Below are 20,459 nucleotides of genomic sequence, written 5' to 3' on the forward strand. Positions count from 1 at the left end.
CCTATACGCCGACGAGGACTGAGCGAGAAGCTTTTGCGTCGCTATTTCGGACCGTACAAGATCATCCGATGTATTGGCGCACTGGACTATGAGGTCGTGCCAGACGGCATTTTGTTATCACAGCGGCGCCGCTCACGACCTGAAATAGTCCACTTTGTGTGACTCAAGCCGTACTACCAGCGTTAATGAACTTTGGGGCTTCGCGTAACAGACCTTTGGACTTTGTTTCTTTTCGTTGTTTTGTTACTTATGTTTAATAAGTGTCCTTTTGTGTTTCGCTCTCTTATATTTGTAGCATCGGGACGATGCTTTTTAAGAGCGGGGTATTGACACGTGTACTTATCTTTATCGGGCAACCACGTTTCGCCGCCTAACAAATGTAATCGCACAGCGTGGGACGCGCCTGCATGTATCCGAAGTTTCTAGAAAGTTATCGATGCTTCTATCTGCTGTCTGTTGTCGCCGAACCTTATGTTATCTGATTTCATCACCTGACGCGAATGGTGTAGAACTTTGTGGAAGGCACGCGGGTCCGAACGATTAGTCTGGAACATTCGACGGCTGCTCTATAAAAGCCGATGCGCTTGACCCGCTGATCAGATTTTCGCCGATCGCCGACCACGTTTGCCACTATTGTTGTGCTGCAAGTGTAGCCTGTTTTGTGGGCACAGGTTCGCCCCATAAAACTTAGCTTTGTCTTTCACAGTATTGCTGCTTTCTTCACCGTCACTGCCATGCGACACTATAATAAACATGCCCCACCAACGGACCTTAGCCTTCAGATTTTGAGCAAGCTTTACTGGATGTCGCTCCCTGTGAGGAGCTTGTAGAGCTGACTGCTCCGTGAAGATGCATTAAATGTTCATTGTTACTCGTTACATGGACTGCCTTTCGTCTCTGCCTAGGCCCCTGCACCCTGGTCAAGCTCCAGAGTGTCAGGCCCACGCTACCCCCACGATCATGGGTGAACAATCCCTAACACTGTCAAAGACGTCCTGCGCCAAAAATGAGAATGTGTTAGGTTAGGTTAGGTGTTAGGTATCTTGACTTTTGTTGTAGCAGTTCTTGTGGCGACGATGCTATTGGCCTTTGAAACACGTTTAGAAACATATGCATGCATTGTCCTAGTAATATAATTTCTAATAAAACAAAAAGAACAGCAAAGAAAGCTCCCTAGATAACGCAAGAAACCGTACATCATAAAAGAAATATCAAATGCTTAGGACGACAAGGTGCCTCTTGTAATACTATTCAAAATATCTAACCTAAATTAAACCAGTAATAAAAAACGCAAAAGAAAAGTATTTCCAGCAGACTCTGCCAAATTTTATGTGGAATGCAGTGGAAAAGTTTTGGGCGTTTTTGAAGGAGAGATCTAGGTCAGTTTAACAAATTATGCACGAGGGGTGCCTGGTCTTTGAAATGCAAAGCATTGCAGAGCATTTCAATGAATATTTTCACAGTGCTTTTCCCAGTTCTTGTGATTAACCATCTTTAAATTGTATGCCATATATTGCACCGCCCGATATAGTTTTGAAACCAGGTGTAGTTTGTATGCTACCTAATATGAAAACTGAATCCTCAACTGGACCGGATTATATACCAAATGTTTTCTTGCACATATACACAGAAAAATTATCCCAATTTTTAGTTATTATTTTTCGTTCATCATTGTCCTCTGCATTCCTTCCTAGCAACTGGTTAAGGGCACGTGTTGTAGCTATACCGAAGAAGAGTGATGCTACACTTTTAACAAATTATTGTCTGTATCACTAACTTCTTGTTGCAAACTACTAGAACATATTATAGCCAAAGAGATCAACAAATTCCTTACAGATAGAAATCTTCTAACTGCCAGCAAGGATTTCATAAAGGCTTTTCTACTGTTACCCAGTTAAAGGGACACTAAAGGTTACGAGAAAGTCATGTTAAAGTGGTAGAGCAATGCTCTAGAATGTCTAAGCCGTCAATATAATGTCGAACAGAGCTTTAGTAACCGAAAAATTGAGGTAAATGCATGACACGATTTGAGACCCCCCAGCGACATTCCGGTACTAGCTCGATGACGAAAGCACTCCTCATAATTCGTGTTACTAATACTCAACTACTCGTATTAAAAATATCATTTCATTCAATTATAAAACGGAAGAAAATGCTACTTGTCTACGTCTATTCGATTCTAAGTAAAAATAACATTTTGACGTTACCCTTCAGTAGTATGGGTGGTCGAAAGGTTTCGTTTTCGCTCGACTCTGCGCCGCGCACGCTTTGGAGTTTCAGTAGTTTCGTTATTGCGTCGTGCTGTGCGGGTTCTGCTGGCTCGCGAAACCTTCATTTCGAACAAGCAGTGAGAATGCCACGTCCTTGTAACGCCGTGGGAAGCCCTCGTTACTTTCCCGCTCCGGAGAGCCGGTGTCGAGGCCGCCATCGTACGCAACGACGCCGGCAGTGCGAGCCCTCAGCAGCAGGTCGCGCTCGTCAGTGCTCAAATCGCTGAAGTTGAGCCCGGCATCGCGAGCCAATCTGTCGTTGTCAGGGTCCATTGCGACGAGCGTCGAAGTTTGCGTCATAGAATAAAGTACCAGCTTATGGTCGCGCGTTTATCCTTCCACTAGCCACCATACTCCCGCTTTCGCTCTGCTGTCGGCTCTGTCTTGGCTCTGTTTCTGGCCGCGCGTTTGCGTTTTGTGCAGAAACGCCGTAGCGCCGTCTGCGGACGCCGTTCTACTCACCGATGGCGCAACGTCACTATGAGGCCATGATGTCAGTACTCCTCGATCGGAGGGTGGGCGATTTGAACTGCGCTAGAGGTACGAGGACGCTTCAGAACGCATTTTCTCTTAAAATAAGTCTCTCCTTGGCACGAAACAAGCGTTTCGAGGTTTCTGGGATGGTATTTCAACAGTCTACATTCACTTAATAGTAACCTTTAGTGTCCCTTTAACTAATGTCATTGACAACTTTGTTGATGTTCTTGAAAAGTATGTGTAAATTGATGTAATTTTCTTATATTTCAGGAAAGTGTTTTAGCTTGTTTCACACTCATAGCTTATAAAAAAAGTTGAACTGATTAACCTTCCAACACATCTAATTAATTCGATAACTGCGTACATAACTAATCGTAAGCAGTTTGTTGAAATTGACCATAACTTTTCAGATGAACTTCCTGTAACTTCAGGTGCCCCAGTAAGCTCCGCCTACTGGAGGTCACTGTGGCGTGTAGTTCAAATTTGATTTTGGATGTTCACATAGATGCCACTGCTTCCGATTTGGTGCCTACGATGCACACACCGAACTCGGAGGCTATCCCTCAGCTTACGGTTGGCTTCACATGTGTTATCCCTTTGCTGTGCTACAGTGTACTAAATAGCTATACATGGCTCTCCTTGCACCGAGTGATGATTTGTAGCGCATTTTGTTTTGCACTTATCTCTACAACAGCCATTTAACTTCCGGGGGTCGAACAAACTTCTTCATGTTTGCTCATGCAAGTACGTTGGCAGTGGGCACATTGGCTAAGTGATGGATGCTGCACTTCGAACTTGCGTTGGAAGGATTCCTAATGTAACAAGCTTTGACTATGATGGCAGCACACCTCGAGGGTGTGCAACTTGGGAAGCAAATGACTGGTTCATCAGATGTTGGTGTTTAGGCCTTGAGTCACGTCACCCACAGATAGCATTCAGAGCACGCTGTTGACCTCAGCGAGCGCGCTCGTCTCGGCACCCTGCAGTGGCTGCGGTATTTACGCTACGCTGCAGACCCAGCTACGTGCAACTGTAGTGGCTAACTATATGCACGACAGGTCTGGAGTGTGTGCTTGCGCTTATGTGCTCCAGTCTGGCTGTGCTATCTGGTGTGGACTGGCTTCGTCTTGCATCAGCTTGACCAGCGGATAGTCGCCAATCCAAATTGTGCATTTTGCGCAAGAACTCAATGCAAAGCGAAGTCTGCCAAGGCATGGAGTGATCAGGAGTGAGTGCGCTGGCAAGCGTATGTCTGGTCTGACTAAGTTTTGCGTGGTGCGAGGCTAGTGGAGTGTTCAGAACTAATCGAAATTAGTGAGACCTGACAGCTACGACAGCGATAAGTAGTGTGTGGTCAAAGCTTCAATCCTACATGGGTGGGTGCAGCCAAGTGTTAGCTTACGATAGTCGGGGATAGTATGATCGCGGTACTCCTGAAAGTACATAATTATTATTGAAATTTAAAACGCAGATTTTCTGTTACTTCAACCTGTTTATTAATTAAACTGCCTAAATAGGAAGGAAGGAAAGAGAAAAGCAGAAGGCAGAGAGGTTAACCAGAATAACATCCGGTTGACTACCCTACACCGGGGGGAATGGGAAAGGGAAAACCAAACGTGACGGAGAGAGAGGAGGGAAGGAAAGAAGGAAATTAGCAGTGAGTTCGCTGACGCGTGTGGTCCAATAGTAATTGCACTAATAGTCACAGATGTTCACACAAGCCCGTCGTCCTCAAGAAGCACAAAAGCACCTTCACCGCTTTATGGGTTGACGAGCGATGGGAGCGGTGGTTCCAGCAGCACCTGCATGGAGAGCAGCTGATCGTCCGGTTTTTGGAGAGCATTTGCAAGTTTTTGTCTTTTGGGGCATATTGTGGACAGTGGCACAGCAGGTGGTCGATATTTTCTTCAGTGCCGCATACCTTGTACGCTGCACTGTCAGTCACTCCATATAATGTAGTGTATGCCTTTGGGAAGGCAACTGTGAACCAAAGGCGAAAGAGAAGCATAGCTTCACGTCGACGAAGTCTGAATGGAAGTTGGAGTTGCAGTGAGGGGTTTAATCGATGCAGTCGTGTAAGTCTTAAGTTTGGCGAGTTCCACTCGGTCAATGAGAGACTGCATGCCAGGTTTCAAAGCTGCCTTGCAGCGTCTGTCCTCGAAAGCGGAATTGGAATGCTGTGCTCTTCCTGATGTGATGTGTGAGCAGTCTTATCGGCGGAGTCATTGCCACGGATTCCACAATGGCGAGGTACCCATTGAAAGACAACCTTGTGACCTTTTTGTTGGAGGTGATGATGAAGTTTCACCATTTCGTATGTCAGCTGTTCATGACATCTGCATCGGAGAACTGACTGCGTGCACTGTAATGCCGGTTTTTAGTCAGAGAACACAGCCCATTTTCTAGGTCTTCCAGAACGAATTAATTCCAGTACATGACGCAGAGCCGTTAGTTCTGCCACCATTGAGGTCGTGACATGCGATGTGTTGAACCGCAGTGTTATTCCTCACATTTGTATAACCACCGCACCATCAGAACTGGACGACATAGTCGATCCATCTGTATAGATGTGCACATGGTTGCTGTACTTTTCATGCACGAGGAGTAAGCTCAGTTGTTTTAGAGCAGGGGCTGGAAGACCTCACTTCTTCTGTAGTCCCGGAATCATTATATATACTTGTGGACGGCTCAAACACTATGGAGGAAACACTGGGTTGGTCGCAGGTGCGTAACCTGAAGTAAACGAAGCACAATGTGCACTGACATTAGGATGGATAGTTGGGCGTGTTGGTTAAGCATGATCTGAAGTGAAGGCGCTAAAATGACGGAGGACAAAGATACAAAGACAAAAACAGTGTGTATGTGTTTCTTCTTTGTCCTCCGTCATTTTAGCGCCTTCACTTCAGATCGTGCACTGACAGTAGCGCTAAATGTCAGGCAGGGCCTTTCAGTAGTGAGGCTCGCCAGGTGGTGGGAAGGGGTCCTAGCAAAATGTCTGAGATGCATACGCATTGTCTCAACGGTAATGTGCGTCGTGATTGGGTAATCCTGCATAATGGCAATGGTTTCAGCCATTGACGTACTGCGTGGTAAGCCAAGACATATCTTAGGGGCTTGTGCTTGAATGCTCTGAATCGTACGCAGGCAAGTCTTGCAGGTGTTGGATATTGCAGGCAGGCTGTGCCGCAGGAATCTAACAAACCACGCCATGTACAGCTGTAACATAACCTGTATAAATTACTCCCCAACTTTTTCCTTCAAGGAACCTGAACAGATGACAGATAGCAGTCAGCCGCTTTTTCACGTAATTCACGTGCGGATTCCAAGACAGGTCTCTGTCAATTACGACTCCCAAGAACCTGTGACTTCTGCTGTATGGTATAAGTTGTCCATTAATTGATATGCCGTAAGCAGACATTGGCTTCCTCGTGAATGCCACCATTTCACACTTTCTGCATGAAATTTCAAGACCTTGTTGACAAAAGTAGCAAGATGTCATTGTGGCTGCCTTCTGAAGCTGAATGCGAAGCTTTAGTTGTGTTACACCTGATGCCCAAATGCAGATGTCATCCGCATAGATGGAAAGTCATACGGTGCTTGGCAGGTTGTCAGCTAATCTAATGATGGTTAGATTGAAAAGCGTTGGGCTAAGCACTCTGCCTTGAGGCACTCCTTGAGGAACTGTCTGAATAAATATACACTGTAACAATATGAAGAAACGCACTGGTCCAAACACGCTTCTTGAATGATGTCAGCTAGTGGCCAATAGCTGCTGCATATGGGAATCCGCTTTATGGCAGCCTGACGACAGTCAGGAGAACACTATTGTTGAAAAGAGCGTGCTTGAGAAAAATGTGACTTGGCGCTCCGCTCGCAAGCTTCACATGCCATGCATGACTGAAAAATTTGGCTGAGATGTTCACAGCAGCATATGCTATCTGCCGAATTGATTTTTTTCACCAAACCCAAGGGCTGGTTCAGGACCCCTGTAGGTTGTGGTTCTGGCATGCCATTTTGATGACAAGTGCTTGGTAGAAATGGGAATTTCACTAGAAATAATCATATTGTACCTTTGCTGCTACATATGGGAATCTGCTATATGGCAGCCCAAGGATAGTGAGGAGAATGCTTCTGTTGAAGAGAGTTCCTGGAGGTCTCCTCCATTCAAACGCAGTCGACTCTCGTTACAACGGGCCCTGATAATCTGACAAAAAACATCAGTTTTATCCGAAGTACGTAATATCCGAAATGCCGCACTTCCGAAACTTTGATTGCGATGTCTAAGAACGTTATTGCAAAGAGTGAGTGGCAAACGTCCAAAGTAAAAAAAAGAAAAAAAGCAGTTTCGCAAAACATCGATTGCAATAGCAAATTAGTAGACAGCTATGTAAAATAAGGATAGTAATTTTATCTTGCTCGATGACTGTGAAAAGTCTCGGTCAAAAAGTTGCAGTGAGGAAGTGCGGCAGCAGCAGCGAGTGAATTGACCTAAGTGCTGTCTCTCTCTTCAGTGCAAACTAAACGTTGAAAGCACAGTGCATACAAAGCTACCGGCACTGGGTGCATTATGTCCACATCGTGGATTGCTTTGAAGGTGAGGCCCATGCGCACTTTGTCCACATCCATCCATCCATCCATCATCAGCCTGGTTGCGCCCACTGGCGAGCAAAGGCCTCTCCCATACTTCTCCAACAACCCCGGTCATGTACTAATTGTGGCCATGCCGTCCCTGCAAACTTCTTAATCTCATCCGCCCACCTAACTTTCTGCCGCCCCCTGCTACACTTCCCTTCCCTTGGAATCCAGTCCGTAACTCTTAATGACCATCGGTTATCTTCCCTCCTCGTTACATGTCCTGCCCATGCCCATTTGTTTTTCTTGATTTCAACTAAGATGTCATTAACTCGTGTTTGTTCCCTCACCCAATCTGCTCTTTTCTTATCCCTTAACGTTACACCTATCATTCTTCTTTCCATAGCTCGTTGCGTCGTCCTCAATTTACGTAGAACTCTTTTCGTAAGCCTCCAGGTTTCTGCCCCGTAGGTGAGTACTGGTGAGACACAGCTATTATATACTTTTCTCTTGAGGAATAATGGCAACCTGCTGTTCATGATCTGAGAATGCCTACCAAACGCACCCCAGCCCATTCTTATTCTTCTGATTATTTCCGTCTCATGATCCAGATCACCTGTCACTACCTGCCCTAAGTAGATGTATTCCCTTACGAATTCCAGTGCCTCGCTGCCTATTGTAAATTGCTGTTCTCTTCCGAGACTGTTAAACATTACTTTAGTTTTCTGCAGATTAATTTTTAGACCCACTCTTCTGCTTTGCCTCTCCAGGTCAGGGAGCATGCATTGCAATTGGTCCCCAGAGTTACTAAGCAAGGCAATATCATCAGCGAATCGCAAGTTACTAAGGTATTCTCCATTAACTTTTATCCCCAATTCTTCCCAATCCAGGTCTCTGAACACCTCCTGTAAACACGCTGTGAATAGCATTGGAGAGATTGTATCTCCCTGCCTGACGCCTTTCTTTATTGGGATTTTGTTGCTTGCTTTATGGAGGACTACGGTGGCTGTGGAGCCATTATAGATATCTTTCAGTATTTTTACATACGGCTCGTCTACACCCTGATTCCGTAATGCCTCCATGACTGCTGAGGTTTCGACAGAATCAAACGCTTTCTCGTAATCAATGAAAGCTATATATAAGGGTTTATTATATTCCGCACATTTCTCTATCACCTGATTGATAGTGTGAACATGATCTATTGTTGAGTAGCCATTACGGAATCCTGCCTGGTCCTTTGCTTGACAGAAGTCTAAGGTGTTCCTGATTCTATTTGCGATTACCTTAGTAAATAGTTTGTAGGCAGCGGACAGTAAGCTGATCGGTCTATAATTTTTCAAGTCTTTGGCGTCTCCTTTCTTATGGATTAGGATTATGTTAGTGCTCTTCCAAGATTCCGGTACGCTCGAGGTCATGAGGCATTGCGTATACAGGGTGGCCAGTTTGCTTGTTGATTAAAAAAGTTCTGCCAGTTCTATTCTAGCTGTAGGGTTAGAGGCTTTCATACATTGGTGTTTCTTGATCAGATCTTTCGTCTCCTGCGATAGCTTACTGGTATCCTGTCTAACGGAGTTACCGCCGACTTCTATTGCACACTCCTTAATGATGCCCACAAGATTGTCGTTCATTGCTTCAACATTAAGGTCCTCTTCCTGAGTGAAAGCCGAATACCTGTTCTGTAGCTTGATCCGGAATTCCTCTATTTTCCCTCTTACCGCTAACTCATTAATCGGCTTCTTATGTACCAGTTTCTTTCGTTCCCTCCTCAGGTCTAGGTTAATTCGAGTTCTTACCATCCTGTGGTCACTGCAGCGCACCTTGCCGAGCACGTCCACATCTTGTATGATGCCAGGGTTAGCGCAGAGTATGAAGTCTATTTCATTTCTAGTCTGGCCGTTCGGGCTCCTCCACGTCCACTTTCGGCTATCCCGCTTGCGGAAGAAGGTATTCATTATCCTCATATTATTCTGTTCCGCAAACTGCTAATAACTCTCCCCTGCTATTCCTAGTGCCTATGCCATATTCCTCCACTGCCTTGTCTCCAGCCTGCTTCTTGCCTACCTTGGCATTAATGTCGCCCATTAGTATAGTGTATTTAGTTTTCACTCTACCCATCGCCGATTCCACGTCTTCATAGAAGCTTTCGACTTCCTGGTCATCATGACTGGATGTAGGGGCGTAGACCTGTACAATGTTCATCTTGTACCTCTTATTAAGTTTCACAACAAGACCTGCCACCCTCTTGTTAATGGTATAGAATTCCTGTATGTTACCAGCTATATTCTTATTAATCAGGAATCCGACTCCTAGTTCTCTTCTCTCCGCTAAGCCCTGGTAGCATAGAACGTGCCCGCTTTTTAGCACTGCATATGCTTCTTTTGGCCTCCTAACTTCACTGAGCCCTATTATATCCCATTTACTGCCCTCTAATTCCTCTAATAGCACTGCTAGACTCGCCTCACTAGATAACGTTCTAGCGTTAAACGTTGCCAGGTTCATATTCCAATGGCGGCCTGTCCGGAGCCAGTGATTCTTAGCACCCTCTGCTGTGTCGCAGGTCTGACCGCCGCCGTCACAGGTCGCTTTCAAGATATGGCGTGGGCGAGCACTGTGTCCACATTGCAAATCGCTTTCAAGATACGGTGGCTGCGCAGTTGTGCCGTAAACAGCAGCCGCCACAGTAGAACCCCCCCCCTCTCCCTTACCTCTCCTGGTGCCTCGTGCGCAAAAGAAGACGGCGCATTTCCACCCCGCCTTCCTCTTGCACATGTGATATTGAACTGCGATCGTTGGCTGACCCTCGCAAGTCAATTGCCAGCTAGTGTCGACAAGGCAAAAGTATGTTTTATACGCCAGATTTTGAAAAAAGTTGCCACTTATTTTGTCCACTGTAGCCAAATAGCCCGTTATGGTGCGGTCCATTAAAAGCAAGCTTCTTTGCATAATAAAATAGGTAGAACAAACTACGGTTGAAATATGGTCCGTTATATCCGAAAGTCTGTTGTACACTGGTTCATTGTGACGAGCGTACGCTGTATCTGCTGCCCAAAACGATACCCAAAATGTAGTTTGAGTCATCCGTTAATTCAAATTATGGGAGTTGGAAATGTCAGGACATGTGTATCTGGTGAAAACTAGAAAGTGGAACATGACAGCCTGTGAAACGGATTGTTTTGCAAATTTAAGGCAATTTTCAAAAACCCCGCAGGTTGGATCCAAATTGAAAGAACTGGTGTAATAATTTCGATCACTTAGTTCATTGATCTGCTTCAAATTTTGATAATTCCATGACAAATAAGGTGCTACAGTTTTGCAATTTGATGCTCCAGGAATGTCCTTCAACTTGTAATCTGCTCCAAATTCATAATATTGTTTATTTTATTCAGAAAATACTGCAGGCCTTGTAGTGGCCCTTGCAGGAGAGTCAGAAGTACAGAAAAAAAAAATGCAAGAATATATGAGTAGCAAAACAGAAATAACAATTAATTATCCTACTCCGAAGCTTTTGTTTTTAGTTCGAGTGGGTGATTTCCTAATTATTACTGTTTCTTTAAAGCTGCACTTGGTCAGGCAAGGGATTGGCCTTACAGAGAGGGAAATTCTTGCACTTTTTATGCAAAAGGTTGCCGTAGCTGCTGCTTCTGTGTTTGAGGGGTTTTCGAGTGCCCTGCATGATGGTGTTGCCTCTTCAGTGTGTTCGCAGGTGTGCCCATACCATATCCGAAGCGGGACTTCCTTACGGACGAGGAGCAGGAGGACAAGTCTGACGCCAGCAAGGTGAGCACTGAAAGGGACTCCTGCTGTGCACATCTGTTTTGTTGCTGCCATGCCTATGTCATGGTATTGCATGCCATGACATAGGCAGCCGATGCGCTCGTACTGCTTTGTGCAGGAAATGTGGCAAGGTCCGCTTAACACTGGCATCACTCATTTTTTAAAACACGACTTCGTTCTGTTTTGTTTGCAACCCATACTGAGTGCCAAATTACAACTTTTTTTTCAATGTATTCAACAGCAGCGTGAAGAGCGGCCAGTCCGCCCAACCGCCCAACAAATGGGCAATATTTTGTGACTCGAAAGCAGCCCTCCAGAGCTTGCGAAGTTTACGACGTGGCAATTATGAACAGCTGGTGTCACAAATCAACGAAACCTGTCATTGTGCTTCTGAATGAGGACATGATATCATATTTCAGTGGCTGCCGAGACATTGTGGCATCGTTGGTAATCACCTCACTGATGACGCTGCCCGACGTGCCCAGGCTGGCTCACCGACACTCCTTATACCTTTATCCAGAGTTGACGCTGCAAGAGAGCTTCGCAGTCTCACTCGTACCATCACGTTAGGTTGCTGGCATACACCACAGAACTCTAAGTGTCGTTTATCCAGCCTCTACCCATCACTGAAACTTAAATTGCCAGTGAACCTTCCACGACGTGACGCAACACTGCTGTGTCGGCTGTGGGTAGGAGTAGCATTCACCAACTCCTACATCTATCGTATATGAATGGCGGACTCACCATTGTGCGCTAAGTGCAAGTGTGAAGAGACCATCAGTCACCTTCTGTGCCACTGTTCTCGCTTCTATAATCAACGTGAAACTCTCCAGTGTGCCTTAAATAGACTGGATGACAGGCCATTTACGGAAGCGAAAATCTTGGGAGCCTGGCCTCACAGTTCATTAGCCCAGAAAGCAGTTCGAGCGCTTTTTCGCTACCTGAGGGCAACAGACTTGAGTGCCCGACTATAGACATCCTACACCTAAGTTCTCTCTCTCTCTTTCACTCCCCATTCCCCTCCCCATGTGTAGGGTAGCAAACTGGACTCAGTCTGGTTAACCTCCCTGCCTTTCCGTCTTCCCTTCTGTCTCTACAACTTCTAAAAAATATTCTGACAGGACAGAAATGGTGAAAGTGGGAAGTAAAAAGGTGCTGCTGCGTTAAGGTGTTTACAAATTACAGTAAAGCCTCACTATAACCAAAAGGAAGGTGTATCTGCGATTACTTAGTTATAGCCATTGCTACCCTCATGGCCAACATTGCCCACATGGTGACTCAAAAGTGTACTTCCTAGAGTTGCCATAGTTTAACTTCCTCTCTTAAATGCAGCAACTCTCATTCGCATCTTGTGTGTGCTGTCCCTGTACTCTCTGCAGATGATACTAACCTTATAATAGCTGTTGGTGAGGAATGCAACCTAATTAATAAGCTTAACTCTGAATTACAAAATTTTGCACCGTTGGTGTACACTGAATGCCCTTCACCTTAACCCAACGAAGAAAGTTTTTATCTTATTTCACTCTGAAAAAAGAAAAACGACTATTCATTCAGATGTCGTTTACAATAACCATCTGATAAAACAATCTAGTTAGACAAAATCTCTTGGTGTTATTATCGATAACCATTTAAAATTCTGCCTTCATGTGCGTTCTGTAGTTCATAAGGCTTTGTATGGCTTGCATGTGCTGTTGAAGTGTCGAAACTATTTCCCTCCTCACATACTTATCAATGTTTACTATGCATTTGTTCACTCTTACATTAATTACTGCTTAGCGATCTGGGGTTGCACATACAAAACTCATCTGTCACCGGTGTTTACACTTCAAAAAAGAGCTCTTCGCATTATAGCATCCAACAATATGCATACTAAGAGTGAAGATTTAATTAAAATCCTGATCATCCTCAACATTTACGATTTGACAACATACAACATCACCTCCGTCATGCATCAAATAGTTAATGAAAAACTAGCCTTGACAGCAGTGTCGATCCATCCCTCACTTCGAAATGTTGGGAATGCACCTCGCTGGTGTTTTTTATTGCCTAAGGTAAATAGTAATTATGGTCGCTCTACACTACAGTTTACAGGCACCTCAGTTTGGAATAGGCTTGATAGTCACCTAACCACTCTAAGAACATTGCATACATTCTTAAACAATTAAAGCACTCACTTATTGACAATGCGTAGCACTGTGCATGCTTGCACATGTCCTCACTTTTTCTTTCTTCTTTTCCTGTGCCAATGTTTTCGATGATATAAAAAAAGAAAATTGTTAGAAAAATATGCCTCATTGGTGAAATTTTCCCTCCTACTGTATTTTCTTGTTTTACTTACTTCAGCTATTTCAGTTTTATGGGATTTTACAGTTTAAAAAAAGCTGCCATAGAAGTGTTTTCTTCCTAATGACAATCGGTAGGGATCCTTTAACAAATTTCTTGCGTCCCAAAGGTGTGTACTTTGCAACTGTATACGTTAATTACGTTAAATAAACTTTTAAACTTTCAAGCTTTTCAATCTTTCTATCGGTCCAGCAGTATTCTCATAAAAGCATTTCTTCATTTTACATGTATTTGAGTAAGTCCAAACGATGTTGGCCTTGAGCTAAAGCTTCTTAAAGGTATAGAAAAAAAAATCTTATAAATATATGAAACCTCACATCATGCCAGAAAACCAGTAAGGCTCTTTATGACTGTCAACTTGACAGCATTTGTGAATACACTTGTAGTGCAAACAAGACGACAGAGAGAGAGAGAGAGAGAGAGAAAGAGATCTTTATTTCTGAACTAGCAAAAGAGAGAGAGATCTCTCTTTGCCCTCGAGTAGGCAGCTTCCTGATTCCAGGAATTCGTGGGCTCTCACGGTCCACCAGCTTTCGTTGGTCATCCAAGCCTGGGCAAGACAGCATGGCCTCCCACAGAAAAAAAAAAAAAAGAAACATTAACATGGAGAGAGCCTTTGTGCAGGCCTGTAAGGAAGGCAAAACTAGAGTCCTCTGATACTTTTTTTTTTACTGGTTTCAAAACTTCTTCGTCACACTATGGGAGAGCTTCATATGCCGCTAACAGTGACCGCTTGGAGGCGCCATGGGTTCACAAGGGATGTGTTGAGAGGGTACTCGGCAAGCGGTGCAGCAGTTGGCCCACATGTTTGTGTGATTTTTTTGCAGCGGCTTTATGCACTCTTTCTGCCTTTTAGCCATGGTCAGAAAAGCTTGAATGGAGTTCAGGAAAAGAAAAGAAAAACGGTACAAGATGCGATTAGGAGACCTAGAGTGTTCCGTTGTGAGACCGTGTTTTTCTTTTTACATAGGTTTGCTGGGACATTTGCTGGGACACTATATTTATTTGTGCTTAAAGGGAGTTGAAACATGCTCTTGAAGTTGAAAAGAGTGATTGTCAGCCCCTGCCAGCCGTTGAAACCAAGCTTGAGGATGTGTATATCTCGTTCGTGAATGTTAGGCCTAGCGCAGCAGACAAATTGGTACACTCACTACCAACGAACCGGAACTGAAAAATAAGAAATTAGGATGAAGGGAACTGCTTTGGTAGTTAAGTTCTGGCCACAGCGATATGAAGTGTTGTATTGTGCGCACAGAAGAAGTGGGAAGTGGTGACGCTGCATAGTGCCAGCAACCGTTGCTGGTCGCACTCACTGGCACTTCCAAGAACGAAATGCGACTACATATATACAGTGGTGGTTCTATGTCTTGTTAAGGACATATAGAGGAGGTTGTGATATTCTTATTCTGACACATTTGTTTGCCTGTTATGCCAAACGACCAACAAGTGAAAAACCCCACAGTACTCCAGTGCACTTTGCTCTACTTCACAGAAGATATAGGTTGAATAAGTAGTCAGGTTCAGTTGTCACTATAGGAACACTTAGAACAAATGAAGCGACAGTACAGATCCGTTTAACTCTTACCCTATGGGGGGAAGATAGGTGTTTTATGTATGTTACACCAGATTTCTTTTCTGAAGGAACTACTGCCCTCAGTGTTTTATGTAGTACACAAACGAAAAGCAGAATAAATGCACTTTTCAAGCAAGACAGTTTTCTTAATGAGATTTATGTACAGAAAAGATATAAATTGCCAAAATCAAGATTAGCAGATAAAACTGAACAAAGTTTGTAAAGACATGCTTGTATCTACCAAGAACAAAAACTAAAATAAATTATGAGATATATAAAATGTTTTGCCATCTAATAGGCACTATCTTGGAAAAAATCAAAATTTTTCGTTGAACAGGTTTTCAACTACAAAAATTTAACTGCAAGCACTGCAGTTGGGTATGCCATGTGGCAAAGCAGTTCCTTGATGTAAAACATAGCAGAATGTTGCATGCCTTGCGGTAAGCTCTTGTTTTCCGCTCAGTTTTCTTGTAGCATTTCTTGCAATTTCTATAAGTCTCCATCTTGGCAAGCTCTCAAACATTCCGAACAACAACAAATAGACGGGCTGAAGTAAAAAGCGAAACTAACCGGCCTGTGGCCGCCAGTGTTGTGGGCTGGTTTACATCATTGCTGTGACAGTCAAAGTTCGGCAAAAAGGCAGCATCCTCAGACTTCCTGCGGATTGATCCATCAATAAAATCAGCTGCAGGCACAGGGAAATCATGAGATCTGCAATCTTTCAGATCAAGTGCCGCGTCCAGAGGTGGCCATTTTAGCTTTCTACTTTGATGATCACAAAACTTCGGAGCGCACTCAAAAATTACTGCGAAGCCCAAAAAAAGCTGACTGCTTAGGAAACAAAAATGTAGTTCTCTTCTTTCATTCCTGATGGTGCGGTGCGTCCATGAGAAACGCGGAAGGTCTCGAAAGTGGTGTTTCAAATATATAGCAGGCTAACGATGCGTAATGGGTGCGGTAGGGAAAGAGCTAAAAGGTTTACAAAAACATACCAGCTTTGTCTTACTACTGTTTACAAGAATGATGTATTACGAACCCAATTTGCAACTCGTTGCGAATGGTATTGAAGATTAGCCATAGCAACTTGATTACAATGCCTAGATATGAACAGAGTGTCGTCAGCATATTGAAACAATTAATAGTATCAAATGTTATTACCTAAATGTACAAGTTAAAGAAAAGTATAGAGCCTTGAGCTACAACACTGTAAAGCTGAGGTGAGTTGCTATGAATTTGCCCCAGTGCAAAAACTTGTGATTTACCGTATAAGTAATTCATAATACGTAGAGGAGTGCGAATATCAAAATTTTCAAATATGAATTGAATACGAATACGTAGCTTCAAATATCGAATAAAATATCGAATAATGAGTATACATGCATTTATTAGCAAGCTTTAGCATGTTGGAACATTGTAATTGTATTGTGAACGGTAAAAAATTTCGTTACCCAGTTTACGATGGGTAGCGAGGCAGTGGAAGTGGTAAGGGAATACATCTACTTAGGGCAGGTAGTGACCGCGGATCCGGATCATGAGACTGAAATAATCAAAAGAATAAGGATGGGCTGGGGTGCGCTTGGCAGGCATTCTCAGATCATGAACAGCAGGTTGCCATTATCCCTCAAGAGAAAAAGTGTATAAAAGCTGTGTCTTACCAGTACTCACGTACGGGGCGGAAACCTGGAGGCTTACGAAAAGGGTTCTACTTAAATTGAGGATGACGCAACGAGCTATGGAAAGAAGAATGATGGGTGTAACGTTAACGGATAAGAAAAGAGCAGATTGGGTGAGGGAACAAGCGCGAGTTAATGAAATCTTAGTTGAAATCAAGAAAAGGAAATGGGAATGGGCAGGACATGTAATGAGGAAGGAAGATAACTGATGGCCATTAAGGGTTACGGACTGGATTCCAAGGGAAGGGAAGCATAGCATGGGGCGGCAGAAAGTTAGGTGGGCGGATGAGATTAAGAAGTTTGCAGGGACAACATGACCCGCCGTGGTTGCTCAGTGGCTATGGTGTTAGGCTGCTGAGCACGAGGTCACGGGATCGAATCCCGGCCACGGTGGCCGCATTTCGATCGGGGCGAAATGCGAAAACACCCGTGCACTTAGATTTAGGTGCACGTTAAAGAACCCCAGGTGGTCGAAATTTCTGGAGTCCTCCACTATGGCGTGCCTCATAATCAGAAAGTTGTTTTGGCACGTAAAACCCCATAATTAATAATAATTAAATAAAGGGACAACATGGCCACAATTAGTACATGACCGGGGTAGTTGGAGAAGGCCTTTGCCCTGCAGTGGGCGTAACCAGGCTGCTGCTGATGATGATGAAAAATTTGACTAGTAAGCTATTATACTGAAAGATTGTGTATTTGACTCATGTTAACTCGGAAAATTGTGTAATTTCTATTAGCTGTCTGTTCTCCAAACCATGAGATAGAAGAGGAGCCGATGGCCTCAATTTGGTACAGCTGGATCCTGTGCAGCCATGGAATCTCGCAGCAATCAGGTGTTGAGACAAGATTTTGATTTGGTTTAATTTGATTTGATTTGATTAATTTATTTCTAGTGGCTGCCTTGCAGCCATGGTGAGAGCTCACTATGTCATATATATCATATTTTTGCACAGTGGAAGGAGAATAATGCAAAAAAGGAAACCATTTGTCAAGTGAGTGAAACGTCATTAAACCGTAGTTGGCTGGAGCTCGGAAAAAGTATGTACTATAGTACTGCTTAACGGAAATAGCATGAGATCACCCACTCACCTGTGAAAAACAGAACTCGGAGAGAGTGTGATGAAAGAGGAGAAACATGCAGCATTTATGCAGCATGCAGCTTCATGCAACAGAAGTCTTATTTTCGTTTCGTGCCGTGGCGGCTTAACGGCGACGACAGCGGCTTCAAAAGCTGCGAGCCAGCTTGTCAGCCAGCCCTCTCGTCTTGGCGAACGCTCACATGGCAGATTCCTTGTTTGTGTTGCATATTCTCCGTGCACGGGCGCGGTAACGCTGTAGAAGTCGTGGGGTGCCTTTTTCATTGCGGGGTACCGTTCTCGTCACGATGATTGCATTCATGACGCTGACGTAATGTGTAGCTTCTGTGACTGTCGGGCCTGAATCGCCCGTGCTATCACCTACCGCATCGTCCTCATCTCTGTCGTTTGGTGTCACTTTGGCAAGAGGCAATGATGGCGAAAAGTAAAACCTCAGAGCCGACACCTTTTCACTGTCGCAGCAGCGCTGCCGAGCAGCTTCTTCGTGTTCCAAATGCCAGACACCGTAGTCAACGGTAGATCCCTGTTGCATGCGAGTGCTGATTCCTTTGTGCCACGTTTGATAGTAGAACGATGTTCAATTTTTCTTCCATGCTGAGCACCCGGTGTTTTTGTCCGAGTTCGGCATGACACGAGTCCTAGCTTGCATGACACCACAACCTTGGTCACAACGCTCTCTAGCACAGTGATGAAATGATGTGGATGTGGCTTCACGTGCAAATACATAGGGCGCTTGGAGGCCGTTGTTCTGATCTCTCAGGCTTGTTCTGCCAGGCCACCCATTGGGGATGATGCACTGCTGTGATTGTGCTATAAAAAGTATAAAGACTATGTCCTAACTGACACATATGCAATAAGTCGATATGGTTTATGCAGATACAAAACGCATTATGTTCATGGGACACTGAGTTGGATATTCGACTTTGCTACTTTTAAAACGAAACTATTGTTTAAGAGGGTACAGTTTAACAAGGTTTTACTGTATTAGTTCAGCGGCCAAGCGAAAAAGCGATGACGAAGCTGACTCTGAGTAATACAACCACACAATCACGCAAGAATACATGCAAATTTTCACGTGAAGTCGGAGAAAAAGATCACCGTTCAGAAACATAGAATAGTAGGTTTCCTGAAGTCGTGACATAGGGCTCGATAAACAAACATTATGATAAAATAGATGCAGACACATAGTAGTTTTACAAGATAGTATGCGAAAGCGCAAGGACGTGAGCAGTGTGGCATAGTCAAAGTCACCTTGTACAACTTGGCTTAGAAGTCATGATCAGCCAGTTTTTCATGTAGAGTCACAAGGCCCAAGTCAGCCAATATCATTTCATGTAACTATAAAACCGGCTTCGGACAATGCACACAAATTTACGCTGGACTTATCCAACTAGCTTGCTATAAGAAAGTGATAGAAACTTCCACACAACTCTTGTGAACATGAACCAGCCCATAGCGGAGAGCACAAATACATTGATACCTACAAAATCTTTTTGTTAACGTTGAAACTACACCAAGGGATTGTAATACCATGTTAACAACATTTGACCCAAGTAGAGAAAAGTTTAGCTCGCTTTCTATTTGAAGCTGAAGTTCACCTGTCCTGTTGTAACACATGCTGCTTGCTGCTGAGGGCTCATCCTAACTAAATGTCTTGTCAGTTTTCAGAACAGCCGGGTATTGGGAGACATGACAATTTCAAATCCCTCAGTGTTACTAGTCATTATTTGCGAACTATGGGTGCTGTAATTTTTAAAGAAGCTTCTCACATGGAAAACAGCCCTGCTTTCGACTGTCTGCCTCATCAATTTCCGAGTGTGATCAAATAATGATAGGCGGCACATGATGAGGACTACAATACCAGGATCGCAAGTCCCCTCCAAACATCTCTTCAAACAAGTCGGACACTAGGTCATTGAAGGTGTGTGAAACCTGCATCATATAACACTGGCAAAGTTCTAGTGCAAAGGTTCGTTCCTCTATGTTTAAATGTTTAGAAAATACAGTAGAGTCTCATTGATACAATCCCATTATGCACAATTTCCTGGAGCCAACATTCCTGATCGAGAGCAGAATAAATGACTGAATGGAGTTATGCTTATTTTTACCAGTTCATACGTTCCTTGATAACATGATATTTTAGCACCTGTGTTCATTACATTGCCAAACTCTGATCGTATGATATGTTTTATGGCAGCTAGATCCCATGTGAACAAGAAAATGAGAGCAGTCAATAGCCACCCACTGCGGCAGCTTCATCGCAATACTTGCCCCAGGCACGTACCCAGGATTTCTTTTTGGGAAGGGAGGGGGGGGGGGGGGGGCTACCCAAGGTAACCTTCCTGTGCAAATGAGTTGGGGGGTGGGGGGGGGGGGCTACCTTTACTAGTGTAAATGTGAATAATGCCCACCGTTCACCATAAAAATGCTTAAACCCGCTAAAGAGAAATAAGGTGTATTTCATAGGTATATGCCTGTGAGATAGACCTCTCCTTTGCTTGACAAACAAGAAACCACATAAAATGGTCTGGCGCAGGAAGAACACTGCCAAGAACAAGTAAACAAGCAAAAGTGTAAAATAAAGATTTCTAGTAGCGTGTTTTCAAAATCAGCTCTGGAGAAATACAGAAAAATACATATTTGCAGAACAATCACAATTCTTTTGGATCCCTCGTTT

General features: G+C 44.0%; 1 protein-coding gene across 9 annotated transcripts in view; it reads left to right on the plus strand.

The window, feature by feature from the left end:
- The window catches only part of Cdk8 (cyclin-dependent kinase 8), a 368,498-nt gene that overhangs the window by 202,657 nt on the left and 145,382 nt on the right, over positions 1–20,459 (plus strand). For 7 of the 9 annotated variants that reach the window (XM_075694821.1, XM_075694819.1, XM_075694822.1 and 4 more), the window contains one exon: positions 11,012–11,096. The exons of the other annotated variants lie outside the window; for them this stretch is intronic. In XM_075694821.1, the coding sequence (XP_075550936.1) occupies positions 11,012–11,096 (85 nt within the window). The remainder of the gene's footprint in view (positions 1–11,011; positions 11,097–20,459) is intronic. 9 annotated transcript variants of the gene reach the window in all.

This window comes from Dermacentor variabilis, chromosome 6 (genome assembly GCF_050947875.1).
Source record: "Dermacentor variabilis isolate Ectoservices chromosome 6, ASM5094787v1, whole genome shotgun sequence".
Lineage (NCBI taxonomy): Eukaryota > Metazoa > Arthropoda > Arachnida > Ixodida > Ixodidae > Dermacentor > Dermacentor variabilis.